This window comes from Oncorhynchus keta, chromosome 2, assembly GCF_023373465.1.
Source record: "Oncorhynchus keta strain PuntledgeMale-10-30-2019 chromosome 2, Oket_V2, whole genome shotgun sequence".
NCBI lineage: Eukaryota > Metazoa > Chordata > Actinopteri > Salmoniformes > Salmonidae > Oncorhynchus > Oncorhynchus keta.
Genome location: NC_068422.1, coordinates 72,405,534 through 72,422,476, shown reverse-complemented (window position 1 = coordinate 72,422,476; position 16,943 = coordinate 72,405,534). Strand labels below are relative to the sequence as shown.

General features: G+C 39.9%; 2 protein-coding genes across 2 annotated transcripts; both read right to left on the bottom strand.

Annotated features, from left to right (window-relative positions):
- Nucleotides 1-3,540: 3,540 nt before the first annotated feature.
- gins2 (GINS complex subunit 2) lies at nucleotides 3,541-5,994 on the bottom strand. The gene is made up of 5 exons (XM_035763712.2): nucleotides 5,804-5,994; nucleotides 5,393-5,507; nucleotides 5,135-5,234; nucleotides 4,873-4,999; nucleotides 3,541-4,585 (listed from the first exon to the last, which is right to left on the bottom strand). Exons 1-5 carry the CDS (start codon nucleotides 5,891-5,893, stop codon nucleotides 4,454-4,456), a joined length of 564 nt encoding a protein of 187 aa, XP_035619605.1. The 5' UTR covers nucleotides 5,894-5,994; the 3' UTR covers nucleotides 3,541-4,453.
- Nucleotides 5,995-12,007: 6,013 nt separating this feature from the next.
- LOC118376900 (ER membrane protein complex subunit 8-like) lies at nucleotides 12,008-14,949 on the bottom strand. The gene is made up of 5 exons (XM_035763711.2): nucleotides 14,413-14,949; nucleotides 14,023-14,099; nucleotides 13,858-13,927; nucleotides 13,660-13,754; nucleotides 12,008-12,966 (listed from the first exon to the last, which is right to left on the bottom strand). Exons 1-5 carry the CDS (start codon nucleotides 14,623-14,625, stop codon nucleotides 12,807-12,809), a joined length of 615 nt encoding a protein of 204 aa, XP_035619604.1. The 5' UTR covers nucleotides 14,626-14,949; the 3' UTR covers nucleotides 12,008-12,806.
- Between the last annotated feature and the right edge of the window lie 1,994 nt (nucleotides 14,950-16,943).

The window sequence follows — 16,943 nt, the reverse complement described above, 5'->3', positions numbered from 1 at the left end:
GTGGCACCACAGTAGACCCCTCTAAACAGTTCTATGGAGTGGCACCACAAAGGCCCCTCTAAACAGTTCTATGGAGTGGCACCACAGTAGACCCCTCTAAACAGTTATATGGAGTGGCACCACAGTAGACCCCTCTAAACAGTTCTATGGAGTGGCACCACAGTAGACCCCTCAACAGTTCTATGGAGTGGCACCACAGTAGACCCCTATAAACAGTTCTATGGAGTGGCACCACAGTAGACCCCTATAAACAGTTCTATGGGCAACATGCTGGCATATACTACTCTTCTAGCTCTTACTCTCTTACTTTAACCATTTGATAAAGGAAGTTATGCAACATCTCAAGCTAGAGAAAATACACTACTCCGTTATGGGATCTGCAATGACATTTTATAATATCTGGCAAACCGTCCTATCGTTTGGAACAGACATGGACCAGCTAACTCCATAAACCAAACCAAATTAGAATTTGTTTTATTTTTTTACTTTTTGTTTTACATATCTTTGTATTTTTGTACTATTCGATAATATTATTCATTGTATATCATGCCTGCTTTCAGTCTAGTTTTGGGGTGGGGCTCTAATACATGGGGGGGAGTTGATTTGGTAGGGGATCCGTGTGTGTTCTGCCCTCTACCTGTCTGTCCATTATCTGAATAATCATTAAAAAATGCCAAATAACTTTTGGTTGTGTTGCTAAAGAACCCGTCTATACTATCCTGAACGGAGGCGTCATCAGAGTTTCAGAACATTCAGGGCTCAGCCCTGAAAACCTGGGGCTGACTCGCCGCGAGGGGGAAGGGTGCAATAATATGACCTATAATAAAGCATTGCATGTACTACGCCACCTTTTTTATACATGAGGGGAGGTTATCACATCTAGCCATAATGGTCCTGGAAGCGTAGCCAGAATGGTCTCTTCCGGGATGGTCCCGGATGCATAGGATGCATACGCACTTAAATATGAACCTCTACACAGGCTATAACGTGACAAGATATACATTCATTCATATTTAATATGATTAATTCAACCTGAACAACAGTAGTCATTGCGTGGGTTAACCAGAGATGGAAGAAGAAGGACTTCTCTGTGGGTGGATGACATTTCTCAAGTCGGCTGAGGTGTGATTCTCCACTCTATCGTTTCTTAGGAACTGTGCAACATATGGCAGGGTTGACCACTCCCACATGGAAAACACTTCCTGAGGTGTGATTCTACACTCTTATCGTTTCTTAGGAACTGTGCAACATGCGGCAGGGTTGACCACTCCCACATGGAAAACACTTCCTGAGGTGTGATTCTACACTCTATCGTTTCTTAGGAACTGTGCAACATGCGGCAGGGTTGACCACTCCCACATGGAAAACATTTCCTGAGGTGTGATTCTACACTCTATCGTTTCTTAGGAACTGTGCAACATATGGCAGGGTTGACCACTCCTATAATCATTTCTTAGGAACTGTGCAACATGCGGCAGGGTTGACCACTCCCACATGGAAAACACTTCCTGAGGTGTAACTTCTATTCTGTCAGTAAATAGAAAGGCTACACAACATTGTTAATAATAAAACCTGTATGATTCTATTCCATGGTCTTGCCAGGGAGGAAGACTCATACTAGTTATCTGTAGTTGGACAGGTGTGTTGTTCTTACTAGCGCTATGTAGGGCTGTAATTCTCCTGCAGCAAACCATATTCTTGTGAGGACATTATTACATGAAATCAAGTCAGTTTACACCAACAACACTGCAACACTAGACATTTTATGAAGAATGCATACGCTGAGGCAAAGTTCTGTGCATAGTTATTTGGACATAGACTGAAGCTAAAACTTTTCATTTGGCTCTATACTCCAACATTTTGGATTTGAGATCAAATGTTTTCTGAGGTGACAGTACAGAATGTCACCTTTTATTTGAGGGTATTTTCATACATATCTGTTTTATCGTTTATAAATGAAAGCACTTTATGTATCTAGTCCCCCCATTTGAAAATGTCATAAGTATTCTGAGAAATTCACTTATAGTGTATTCAATTTAGTCAAGTTAAGTATTTGGTCCCATATTCCTAGCACGCAATGACTATATCAAGCTTGTGACTCTACAAACTTGTTTCAGTTTTTCCCTGACATTCAAAAGAGTATCTCTGGTCATCCCTATTGCCTCTGATCTGGCAGACTCACTAAACACAAATGCTTCGTTTGTAAATGATGTCTGTGTTGGAGTGTGCCCCTGATTATCCATAAATAAATAAAAACAAATTGTGCCATCTCGTTTGTTTAATATAGGGAATTTTAAATGATTTATACTTCTACTTTCAATACTTAAGTATATTTTAGCAAATACATTTACTTTTGATACTTAAGTATATTTAAAACCAAATACTTTTAGATTTTTACTCAAGTAGCATTTTATTGGGTGACTTTCACTTTTACTTGAGTAATTTTCTATTTTCTTTACTTTTACTTACTGACTGCGACATCATGTCAAAGGAGCGGTCCTTAGTAATACATGTGGGTACATGGACTGCTTCATGGCACAGACATGGCAAAGCAATCACTGAATTTATCTCCAGTAGGCAGATATAAATATACTGAACAAAAATGTTACGCAACATGCAACAACTTCACAGTTTTTACAGAGTTACAGTTCATATAAGGAGATAAGTCATATTGAAACATATATATTAGGCCCTAATCTATGGATTTCACATGACTGGGTCGGGGTGCAGCAATGGGTGGGCCTTGGAGGGCATAGGCCCACCCACTTGGTAGCCAGGCCCAGCCAACCAGGATGATTTTTTTCCACACATAGGGGCTTTATTACAGACAGAAATACTTAATTCCCCATTTTTTATTTCTATCTGTTTTATTATACTGTTGTTGTGTGCTAGATCTTATGGGTTGAAAATTGTTTTTTTCCTCAGACATAAACAACTCCAGGTGAAAGCTTAAGGTCATACCTAGATTAATAACATTTTGCTAGATTCATGACTACAGCCATAGCGAAACAGTGCAAATTGGCTGTCAGCTCAACTTTAATAAACTTACCTGGAAAAGCTGATATGCTTCAGTTTTCTGCCAGATGACTAGTTTCACATTTTGTTTCCAGCAATTACAAGGTAAAATAGATCTAAAACAATTGTAATTCTAACTACAGTCCCATTATCCAAACGGCTTACTCATTTAGCTTGCTCTCATCAATCTGTAAATTGCAGTGCATGGAGGATGGTATTATTTCTATTGGAAACCGACAGGTTGCTCGGTCTTATTAGTTTTATCATGCGTAATGAGGGTATTAAGTTCAAAAACAGTGTAGAATACAACATATCTGTAGACACACCATTTCTTTAATCGCCACCCCAAACCAATAGCGGTATGATTAGCATGCTATTCTCAAGCTTAAATTCAAGGTGAGAATACACATGAAGAGTATCCATGCCAACTGTCTTGTGTATCCAGAGGGGCAGACATGTAGAAATCAGGGTTATGAGGTGTCCCCTGGCCTAACATAAGGGGATGTACTTTGTCACAACACACACTTAAAACAAAAATATAGATATTTTAATTACACATACTGAAACATTACATGTTATAACATGTTTCGCATGTTGCTTCTTTGATTTCCCAATGTAGGTCTGCAGCCCTCCATCCATAACATCATGTTGTTCTTCTTCCTCAAACTAGACATACCGGTCTATTCACATTCATACAAGGCATCTATCGCTAAACCATCACTGCTACCTCTATTAAGCATGACATTTATACTAATATTTTAAAAGGCATCAACCCAGATTTTGGGGGGAAAAGTCCAACCATACATGGATCAGCCAGACCAACGCAGAGTGTTTCCTCCAGGGAGTCGATGACCTGCTGAAGAGGAATGCCGAACCTTCAACTAGAAACAAATCCAAAGAGATAACACATCGCACTAAGGAATCAGATAGTTGGGGCATGACAACTTCAGATAAGTGCTGCCACTTCATAAGATGTGCTGGTCAGCTCTGTCTTCACTAGGACCAGACTTAGGGCCCTATAAATTTGTTTTACTTTTTGCGTGAGTCAATTAGATTTTTTTCTAAATTTCCATTTTGTTTTCCAGGTTCACACAAAAAAACAACACTTTTTTTAATAGAGAAGTCCACAAGAATGATTAAACCACATCAGAAATGTACTCTTCAGAAAGTAGCAGGAAATACAAATCACTGATGCATTCTGTTCATGCCTTACGATAAACTTGGGCTAATTAATGTTCAATAAGATTCCCTACTAAGTTCAATGCATTTTAGAATTTTGTGATTTAATGTCTGGATTCCATGATTCCGTCCACGTTCTCCGTATTACAGATTAGATTTTACTTTGCAGCTGGTGCAAATGCTTAGTAAAGCTGGGCCTAAGTCTGCTCCATCTTGCTTAGGAGAAGGAGAGGCTGAGGCGCAGGTCTGTAAATACAGATCATTGGTGGTCCTGGGCTTTGCCCCTACTGGAGCCGGGCTGCAAGTTGGAGCGCAGCTTATACATGCAGTTGAGAGTGTCCAGCAGGAACGACCGTGTCGTGTTAATCTCCATCAGAGTTAGGTTGTCCAGCTGGAGAGGGAAAGATGGAGAGGGAGATGAAAAGAGAGGAGAATGTAAATAAGGGAAGAAATAATGTTTCTACACAAAGTTCATAGACCGATGCATTCATCCAACTATACTTTACTTCTATCATCTTATTAATGCCACGTCTATCTTGCTGCCTTGTTGACAATGTGACCCGGTGACGCTGACTACTGTTCCATTTGAGCAGGGAGGTCTGCCCTTGTCGGTTTTTCCGGTCAAATAACCGGCCATAACCCGGTTACAATCGAACTTCTTCAGTGATTGATTGATACCTTGGCGTGTGCTTCCTGCTGGCTGATGAAGCTGTCAGCGGAGAGGCGGAGCTTGGCGATGCGCGTGTCCCAGATGTCCTTCACCAGTGTACGGATCTCATCCGCTTTGGGAATGTTATCAGATGCACTGCAGAGAAACAGGGATATATGACAACAGCTTGAACACACCTTCCAATTCGAGTCAAATTATACATCAATAGCTATATCCAAACTAAGACAATATATCCAAGCTTAAAGTTAGGAAGTGTAGGATGATACTGACTGGTTGAGTAGCAGCTTGGTCAGCTCCATGTAGAATGGACTAGGGACAGGGGTGAATGTGTCTTCCTTCCTCTCTAGCTCTCTGATCTCCTCCAGTTTCTCTGTACACAGATGAAAAAGGAAAGAAGTTCAGCTCTGACAATGGTTTACGTAGAGGCACCATCTTTGTAGACAATATATTAACATGCATCATTTATACATATTGATATTTAACCAGGATTGTGATAAACGCTCAGAGACACCCGTCTCCTTAACTTACCTACATCCATCCACTCTGGTGGCACTATCCTGCATTTCTGCCTCTGTTTCAGATTGAGGGCCAGCCACACAGGCACGTCGACAGGTAGCCCTGGGTTAAAAGGACCCAGATCACCCTGGAGACAGAAATCCACTTCTGAGTCATGCAGAATGTAAACAAACTTACAGTGCCAGTAACGCGTTAGCTAGTTAGCCATGTGCCATCCCAATGGATCTGGCATAAAAACATGTGAGTCTGGAGTGTAGCTAGCTAGTTAGATGGCTAGTAAATTACTGTGGGCTGTATTAATTTGGCTAGCTAGTCGTTATGAATTAGCTAGTTATTAAATGATCAGGCAAGAAAAATAGCCAGGCTAACGTCGTAACAAAACAAGAAACTGGTTAGCTATGCTAAAGACGTTAACCAACTCACCCCGATCAAGTAGATTTTGTCAAGACTGAAATTGGGGATTATCTTCACTACCTCCTTCTCGGCAAGGAATTCGACCTCAGAAGGGTCCATTATAACCGTACTTTTATCGTTTTACGTGTAACGTTATCTCCGCAGGAACAGTGCCTATCGACGCTTTCGCAAGTTCCCGCGAAATATTCAGAGTAGTGTCACAGCAAACACGGAAGTCCCGCCTCCTCTCCAAATCAGTCAATTGCATACAATCGTCACTGGGTGGCAGTATTTACCCACACTAGAGGCACAGACGCACAACATTTTAATTGTATTTATTTATTTCACCTTTATTTAACCAGGTAGGCAAGTTGAGAACAAGTTCTCATTTACAATTGCGACCTGGCCAAGATAAAGCAAAGCAGTTCGTCAGATACAACGACACAGAGTTACACATGGAGTAAAACAAACATACAGTCAATAATACAGTATAAACAAGTCTATGTACAATGTGAGCAAATGAGGTGAGAAGGGAGGTAAAGGCAAAAAAGGCCATGGTGGCAAAGTAAATACAATATAGCAAGTAAAACACTGGAATGGTAGTTTTGCAATGGAAGAATGTGCAAAGTAGAAATAAAAATAATGGGGTGCAAAGGAGCAAAATAAATAAATAAATAAAATACAGTTGGGAAAGAGGTAGTTATTTGGGCTAAATTATAGGTGGACTATGTACAGGTGCAGTAATCTGTGAGCTGCTCTGACAGTTGGTGCTTAAAGCTAGTGAGGGAGATAAGTGTTTCCAGTTTCAGAGATTTTTGTAGTTCGTTCCAGTCATTGGCAGCAGAGAACTGGAAGGAGAGGCGGCCAAAGAAAGAATTGGTTTTGGGGGTGACCAGAGAGATATACCTGCTGGAACTTGTGCTACGGGTGGGAGATGCTATGGTGACCAGCGAGCTGAGATAAGGGGGGACTTTACCTAGCAGGGTCTTGTATGGCCAGAGACTGTAGAGAAAGACCTGCAGAGAGAAACAACACTTCATGTAGCCACCTGAAATAATTAGACGGTTTAATATGGGGTCGATTCCGACCCGAATTAAGCGCGCGTAAATGGAACGTAGGCTAATTCCCTTTTTATGCACTTTTCTATCTATGTGTATGATGACCTTGATTCTATTCAACCCGCTATTCGTTCCGACTGGAGAGCTAATAAATTAAGGTGTGACAGAGATATGTCAACCCGCTATTCGTTCCGGCTGGAGAGCTAATAAATGAAGGTGTAACAGAGATATGTCCAATAAGAAAAACCTACTGAACAGTGTTCAATAGGAATGGGGTAATTAACAATGGGATTTAAAAGTGTTTTCTAAAGTTGATTATTATAATTATTATAATTATATTATTATTCATATTAATATTACTAGTATTATTAATGATACCATTAAAAATAACGTTTTGTTTTTTATAACTGTTATTTCCATTATAACTATTTAGTCATCATTATTTTTAATGCTGTTAACAATAATGTCAATGTTGTAATCAGGCTGACTAGCTCTCGTTCAGGCAAATGAGAAATAAGTCCACTCAGGCTATCCGGAAGGCCAAAGTTAGTTACTTTAAGGAGCAGTTCTCTCTCTGTGAGTCTAATCCCAAGAAGTTCTGGAAAATGGTTAAAGACCTTGATAATAAACCTCCCTCCTCACAGCTGTCCATGTCCCTTAATGTTAATGGTGTGGTTGTTACTGACAAGAAGCACATGGCTGAGCTCTTTAATCAACACTTCATTAAGTCAGGATTCCTATCTGACTCAGCCATGCCTCCTTGCCCATCCAACATTTCCTCATCTCCCACCCCTTCTAATACGACTATTCCCAATTCTTCTCCCTCTTTTTCCCCTGCCCGCCTCATAGTTTCTCCCTGCAGGCAGTCACTGAGTCCGAGGTGCTAAAGGAGCTCCTGAAACTTCACTCCAAAAAAACATCTGGGTCAGATGGTTTAGACCCTTTCTTCTTTAAGGTTGCTGCCCCTATCATCTCCAAGCCTATCTAAACCTTTTGAACCTGTCTCTCCTTTCTGTTGGAGGTTCCCATTGCTTGGAAGGCAGCCACAGTTCGTCCTTTATTTAAAGGGGGAGATCAAGCTGATCCTAATTGTTTAAGACCTATTTCTATTTTGCCCTGTTTATCAAAAGTGTTGGAAAAACTACTCAATAATCAAATGACTAGCTTTCTTGATGTCTATAGAATTCTCTATGGTATGCAAACTGGTTTCCGCTCAAGTTATGGATGTGTCACTGCAACCTTATAGGTCCTCAATGATGTCACCATTGCACTTGATTCTAGCAATGTTGTGCTGCTATTTAAATCGACTTCGCCAAAGCTTTTGATATGGTAGACCATTCCATTTTTGCGTCCCGGCTAAGGAGTATTGATGTCTCTGAGGGGTCTTTGGCCTGGTTTGCTAATTACCTCATTCAAAGAGAGCAGTGTAAAAAGTCAGAAAATCTGCTGTCTCAGAAACTGCCTGTCACCAAGGGAGCTCCCCAAGGCTCGATCCTAGACCCCACGCTCTTCTCAAATTACATAATTACATCTCAACAACATAACTCAGGCAGTAAGAAGCTCTCTCAACCATTTATATGCAGATAATACAGTCAGCTGGCCCCTCCTCTGATTTTGTGTTAAATGCTCTATAACAGATCTTTCTTACTGTCCAACAAGCTTTCTCTGCCCTTAATCTTGTTCTGAACACCTCCAAAACAAAGGTCATGTGGTTTGGTAAGAAGAATGCCCCTCTTCCCACGTGTGTTATTACTACCTCTGAGAGTTTAGAGCTTGAAGTAGTCACCTCATACAAGTACTTGGGAGTGTGGCTAGACAGTACACTGTCCTTCTCTCGGCACATATCAAAGCTGCAGGCAAAAGTTAAATCTAGACTTGGTTTCCTATATTGTAATAGCACCTCTTTCATTCCAGCTGCCAAACTAACCCTGATTCAGATGACCATCCTACCCATGCTAGATTACGGAGACAAAATGTATAGATCGGCAGGTAAGGGTGCTCTCGAGCGGCTAGATGTTCTTTACCATTCGGCCATCAGATTTTCCGTCAATGCTCCTTATAAGACACATCACTGCACTCTATACTCCTCTGAAAACTGGTCATCTCTGTATACCTGTCGCAAGACCCATTGGTTGATGCTTATTTATCAAACCCTCTTAGGTCTCACTCCCCCCTATCTGAGATTCCTAATACAGCCCTCATCCTCCACATACAGTACAACACCCATTCTGCCAGTCACATTCTGTTGAAGGTCCCCAAAGCACACACATCCCTGCGTCGCTCCTCTTTTCAGTTCACTGCAGCCAGCGACTGGAACGAGCTGCAACAAACACTAAAACTGGACGGTTTTATCGCCATCTCTTCATTCAAAGACTCAATCATGTCAGTTGTGGCTGATTTGTGGGATGTATTGTTATCTCTACCTTCTTGCCCTTTGTGCTGATGTTTGTGCCCAATAATGTCTGTACCATGTTGTGTTGCTACCATGTTGTTGTCATGTTGTGTTGCTACCATGCTGTCTTGTCATGTGTTGCTTCCTTGCTATGTTGTTGTCTTAGGTCTCTCTTTATGTAGTGTTGTGTTGTCTCTCTTGTCGTGATGTGTGTTTTGTCCTATATTTATATTTTATTGATTGATTTATGTTTAATCCCAGCCCCCGTCCACACATGAGGCTTTTTTCCTTTTGGTAGACCGTCATTGTACATAAGAATTTGTTCTTAAAAGACTTGCCTAGTAAAATAAAGGTTCAATAAAAAAATATTAAAAATATTATTTGTGCTATAATGGCAATTAACTTGATTCCTTTTTGTCTACAGATATGCTCTATTCCGATTTTGACACAATTCCCTCATTATTCCACCACCTTTATGCCCTAGGAAACCATGAATAAGGTCAAGTGAACCTACCGTTTCCTAGTGGAAAAAGCATCTACTTAAATTTTTCCCCATAGAAATAACAGCATTCTCCATGCACTGTAATTCATCAACTGATAAGAGCTATTGATCAGATCTGGGTAAATGAGTAATCCGTTTGGTGAAAGGGATGGTAACTAGACAGCAATTTTTTGTATATGATTTTCCCTTATGATCCTTGGAGACTAATGTGAAACCAGTCAAGTAGAAGCAAACAAAAAATCATATAAACACGAACCGGTTTGTGCCGGTATTCAGAATTGTAATTGTGTGCCCTCACAATTTAAGTGGATGAAATGTGGAGACCCAAACTACAGGCTTCTGTAGGGCTGAACCTGCCGAGTTGATGTATACGCTTTAGAATGTTTCAATTATATACCCGGAGTTTTCTCAATTTTATTTCACAATTTGTATCATGTTAAATATTAGGCACTATCAGGACCCACCATCAGTAATACCCAAATACATTTACAACTGTCACTTTAGTGTTCGTTTTCTTGCATTTGATGTTGTTATATTTTGCATCATTCCATTCCATTTACCTTTCTTTCCTGTCAAGCCTGTGTAGTTATTCCTGAGGGTCGCTAGCATAGTAACAGAAAGGTTGCAAGATCGAATCCCCGAGCTGACAAGGTACAAATCTGTTGTTCTGCCCCTGAACAAGGCAGTTAACCCACTGTTCCTAGGCCATCATTGCCTTGCCTAGTTAAATAAAGGTACAATAAATAAAAAATTAGTGGATCATATTAGGGTAACGTTGTGCAATAGTGTGGGACATGTAGCCTATTAGAATAATTCTGGAACTCAGACCACACATACCCATTGTCATATAGTTCCATGATTAGTGAGGATTAGGGTAGATTAATAGGACTGTTGTTCATCACTTACTGCCTGCTTTTTCCCACATTCCAATATGTAGTGTTTTAAACTCCATTTTGACAACTTTCAGGATGAAACAAACCACTATTTTCGATTCATCAATATATTTTGTGCATAAAGGCTCTCCAAACCTGTTTTATTAATGAGTCATACATACTTTCCTAACCCTAAAATCTACCAGTTGGTGCTGAAATGGAGACAAAAATATCCATATATTTACATCTTTCTTTCATTGACCCCTGTATTCTGAGCCCCTTCTCTCTATGTTTCCTAGTATGTCTACAACATTCTAATTAACGGTACACCATATTTAAAGGGATGGCTTAAGATAAATGTACTATAAATCCTATTGAATGAAAACTCCACAAGAATATATGTTGGCCAAATGTATTCAGTACATGCAAGGGAATCCCCTCAAATGTTCTACTGCTTAATCTCCTGTTCCACTTATAGAATGTTAGTTCAAAAGTATTGTGGAGCTCCTGCACCTAAATATAAACAGTAATGGCACCCAAAACGAGTACGGACATCTATTTCAGTCCAAGCACTGGGTAAGTCTGATTACTAACTACTGAGAAGTGCTTAGGAAAGGCGTGTGTACATTTCCTGTCGGAATGGGGCCCTACGGTAGTAGTTCCATCATGTTCTCAGGTTATGGAAAGTTCTTCGGGGTATGTGCTCTTTCAGGAATCAGTTTTTCACCATACCATTTGTCATGGCCCCTTACTTCAACCAGAGATAATTTAGAATAAACTTTTCTATACCGTTTCAGCTTCTATATCTTGTCTTGATGCACCCTCATAGATTAGAAAGTATTTCCCGAGTGGTGCAGCGGTCTAAGGCACTGCATTGTAGTGCTTGAGGCATCACAACAGACCCGGGTTTGATCTCGGGCTGTGTCACAACCGGCCGTGACCGGGAGTCCCATAGGGTGGCGCACAATTTGCACAGCGTCGTCCGGGTTAGGGGAGGGTTTGGCTGGGGGAGGGGTTTTACTTGGCTCATTACGCTCTAGCAACTCCTTGTTGCGGGAAGGGCGCCTGCAGGCTGACTTCAGTCGTCAGTTGAACGGTGTTTCCTCCCACACATTGGTGCAGCTTGCTTCCAGGTTAAGCGGGCGGGTGTTAAGCGAGGTTTGGCGGGTCATGTTTCGGAAGACGCATTACTTGACCGTTGCCTCTCCCGAGCCCATTGGAAGTTGGAGCAATGAGACAAGGTCTAAAAGGGAGGGGGGAAATAAATGGAAAGTATTTTCCATTAATATCCACTGTATGCTGTCTCAACACAAAGTAATGGAACACTGCATCCTAAATTTAACACTCAGCTCATTCAGCGCTGGAGTAAGGGAGTGATTTTAGAAAAAGGCATTAAAAACATGCACAATATCTGAAAAGTTACATTTTATTTGTACATTCTGTTGAAACAATTTTTTTTACAAAAAGGTTTAATATATCAAAACCTCAAATTATTTGATTTAGACTTATCTTAATCCAACCTGAAATATATAATTAATGAATCAATAATAATAACATGGATATGCTTTTATCCCGAGTGACTTACAGTTTATTACCTATCCAATAACATAATTTATTTCAGCAATTAAAGTAAAGAATCAGATAATCTTTTAACAAATAAATACTAAGCTATCTCTTATAAGAAAAACAAGAGGAAAACAGTTCTCTGAGAATATAAACATTAAGACTTAATAGGTAGTGAAATAAAACAACATATCTCGTTGATTACAATTCTGTAATATTTCAATAAGTCACATCTCAGAACAATAATTGAAGTCTAGCATCTCTGTAACACTATTTCTGAAGAACCTAAAGTATTCGATAAGTCAAAATAAATGATATTCATGTTTCCCTACCATTCAGAATTACACATACATCTTCATTAATTATTAGCATACAAAAACCATGAGAAAGAAAATTAACACGTTGCATTGAATGACACCAAGGTCTTGATCCTCCCTACTACGGGATCAAAGATCCCAATGGTACCTGTGTCCTGCTTGCCCATAAAAATAGACTGGCCAGTGCTCCAAAAGCTCTCTTCCCTGTGAGAGCAATTCACTAGGAACAAAGACTTAGCATTCCTGCTCTACAGTAGTATTAGCATGTCCAACGCCGTTTTGGCCGCAATGCCTTTGTCTAGTGCAGTGCAGTCACTCGACTGGGAGGCTTAGCACAGGTGTAGCACAGACTTGTTGATCTCAGGGTTGGTCCAGTCATTCCTGAGGTCGTCTAGGTGATTGTCAAAGTCGATCAGGCTCTCGTAGGACCTGCCTTCCAGCAGAGCCGACGTGATCTTCTGAGCCTCACACCAGTCCTCAAAGCAGTCTCTGGAACACACACAAACCAACACTTCAGAACCTCAGCTCCACCTTCAAGAATCACAAATCAAATCGCATTTGTCACAAGTGCCAAATATAACTGGTGTAGACTTCACCGTGAAATGCTCGCTTACGAGCCCTTCCCAACAATGCAAAGTTTAAGAATAAAATAGTAACACGAGGAATAATTTAAAATACACAAGAATGGAGCAATATACAGGGAGTACCAGTACCAGATCAATGTGCAGAGGTATGAGGTATTTGAGGTAGATATGTACATGAAGGCAGGGTAAAGTGACTAGGCATCAGGATAGATAATAATAGTAAAATAAATATCTACTACACTAGGTTCTATTTCACTAACAGATATTGACATAGTGTACACCATGTCGTTCCAAATCTTTTTCTTTGGACAGGAATAAGACACCCATCAAGAAATGATGCTTCCACAAGTCTAAAACTGCTGCAGAGTTGCAATGCGGTATGCAAGGCTGACCATATAATTAATTACACATTAGAACTCATTTTTGATCCAATCAGTGATTTTATAGAATCTCTGAGAGGTCGACAGCCTGTGTATATGGTATAGCTGTTAAGACTGTCAAATGTCTGCATGTCCAAATCTTTTTGGATAAATGGCTGTTCGGTAGCTTTGATATATCTAGCCCACATTACATATTAGGAAAGCTCAGGAACACTTACGCATTACAGTCCCTGCATTTCCACTTGTTTTCATGGTGGTCATAGATGGCTAATATGGGCTCATAGCAGCCCATGGTGAATCTGGTGCTGTCCACCTGAGGAACACAACATTATTAGAGATACAGTGGTCAGTGTAGATCTTATGTGTGAATTCAGTAATGTGGCAGTTCTGATACTGGATGGCTAATAGAGGATTACCATAATCATTGCTGCTTCGCTGAAGTTCTCTGCAATCCTGGCCCCAACTTTTTCAGCAACCTGGTTAGGTCTGTGGGAGTCAAAAGAAGACAGAGTACATTGTGTACCATATCAACACAACTCTCCACAGAGCACGAAAGGGATCCTGTATCAAAATCTTGTTACCTGAAGTCCTTTGTGCGCTCGTTGGCTTGGTAATACCCAGCTATGACATATTTGTTCTCTTTACACCACGTGTCAATCTGGATGTGGGGAAAGAAAAACGTCAAGTAGAAGTGCATTTAACAGCTGTCAATCCTGCTGACACGTCAAGCTAAACGCAACAACACTGTGAAGGAAGTTTCTGATAAACTCCACCAATGGAGAAGTTCATCAGACACTTCCTTCACTATGATGTTGCGTTTAGCTTGACGTGTCAGCAGGATTGACAGCTGTTAAATGCACTTCTACTTCAACAGGCCCAGTAACTTGCTGTGGTGAACATGCAATGGAGTAACATGAACATTTTTTTTTATCATGATGTGAATAGAAGATAAAGACGATCAATTCACTCACCAATGTAAGTGCCACTTCCAGCATAGGTGCCAATGCAAGTGTGCCGTGGAATAGTGGTATACAATCCACACAGAGGATTGGAGTGGAGTGGCTGTCTTTTTTCTTCTCCTTCTGTTTCTCAGCAACCAGTAATCCGTTCACGGCGCAATGAGGATATTTAGCAGCATGCAAAAGCATCTTGCAATAAGCCTGAGTTGTCAATTTAATACTCATTCTTATTTCGAGATAAACACTAAACTAGCTAATTGTATAAGGATGGTTTGGAGACTGCTAGCTTGACAGCTAGCCAACGGATATCATACCCGATACAACAGAGAGACAGTGACAGCTCTGCCAGGTTGACTACGGTTATCGAGTCTCTTATAACTAGCTACCTACATAAAGGTCACTTTTCGTGAATGTAACAGTGCATTAATGTTATATGTTGGTCACGACGGTAACGTTATATCCTACTACAAATGAACGCTGCTTGGCTTCTCTGGTGGTTTGCACCGGTACTATACTACACACACACACACCGCTGTGAAACAGGCAAGAATAAGTAAGTACTTCTGGGTCACGTATATTTTGAATCCTTCAGAATAAAAATCCAGCCCTGTATACTTTGTAAATAAATAACTAGGGCGAAAATTATGGAAAATTTGCACAATTATCGATATATTGTATACTACTTATCATACAAATAATAATTTAAAGTAATTATATAAGACATTGTCATTTATTTGTTGATGTGTTTATTTTTAAAGCCTAAATGGTCATCAATGTTTTTTGTGTGTGTACTCATTTATTGCACCTTACAAAAGTATTTGTACATTATGTCACAGTAAAAGGGGGTTCCACTCTACTCAGGAGCACTTCTTGTTTCCAAATACACCGAGTTTACACCCAGAGGAGTGTTGCTGTTCCTTTTGGCGGCACTTAAAGAGTGGCCCGTCATCTTAAATCCAATCGTTTTTTCATATTGGACATACATATTGTACCTATCTGTACATTGTGTCACAGTAAAAGGGGGGTCATTCTACTCAGGAGCACATTTAGTTTCTAAATACACAGAGTTTACACCCAGAGGAGCATCACTGCTGATTTGGTGGCCTTTAAAATGTGGCCCATCAACTTAAATCCAATGTCTAATATGAAAAAACTGTTTGATTTAAGTTGATGGGTCAGCAAATGAGCAGTGACACTCCTCTGGGTGTAAACTCTGTGGATTTGGAAACTTAATGTGCTCCTGAGTAGAATGACCTCCTAAGTAGAATGGATTGTGTACTACTGTGCAAAAAGAAAAACGTACTGAACAGGGTTCAATACGAATGGGTTAATTAAGAATGGTATTTACAAGTCTTTTCGAAAGTTGATTATTATAATTATTGTAATATTATTCATATTGTTATTACTATTAGTATTAATAGTAGCATTATAAATAATGTTTTGTTATTTTTGGCTTATTGCAATGGAGACTTTTCTCCCTCACCAACTTCAAACATCAGCTATCTGAGCAGCTAACCGATCGCTGCAGCTGTACATAGTCTATTGGTAAATAGCCCACCAATTTTCACCTACCTCATCCCCATACTGTTTTTATTTATTTACTTTTCTGCTCTTTTGCACACCAATATCTCTACCTGTACATGACCATCTGATCATTTATCACTCCAGTGTTAATCTGCAAAATTGTAATTATTCGCCTACCTCCTCATGCCTTTTGTACACATTGTATATAGACTCCCCCTTTTTTTCTACTGTGTTATTGACTTGTTAATTGTTTACTCCATGTGTAACTCTGTGTTGTCTGCTCACACTGCTATGCTTTATCTTGGCCAGGTCGCAGTTGCAAATGAGAACTTGTTCTCAACTAGCCTACCTGGTTAAATAAAGGTGAAATAAAATAAAAAATAAATGTATTACTGTTCTTACCATAACTATTTAGTCATCATTAGTTTTATCTCAATCTCTTCATTCAAAGACTCAATCATGGACACTCTAACTGACAGTTGTGGCTGCTTTAAGTGATGTATTTTTGTCTCAACCTTCTTGCCCTTTGTGCTGTTGTCTGTGCCCAATACTGTTCATACCCTGTTTTGTGCTGCTACCATGTTTGCCTGCTGCCATGTTTTTGTCTTGTTGTGTTGCTGCCATGCTATGTTGTTGTCTTGGGTCTCTCTTTATATAGTGTTGTGTTGTCTGTCTTCTCGTGATGTGTGTTTTTGTCCTATAGTTTTAATTTAATTTATTTTTAATCCCAGCACACGTGACTGGCAGGAGGCCTTTTGGTAGGCCTTCATTGTAAATAATAATTTGTTCTAAACTGACTTGCCTCGTTAAATAAAGGTTAAATAAAATTATTTGTAATGCTGTTAACAATCATGTCAATGCTATAATATTATTTGTGCTATAATGGCGATTAACTGTATTATTTTTTCACAAAATTATAAGTGTGCTAACATTTCCTCATAAAACGTTACGAATTTCAACCGTTTGTATTATTTTTCGCCATCTTCATTGAGAAACTTTTACTTTAAAGGAAAATCTCC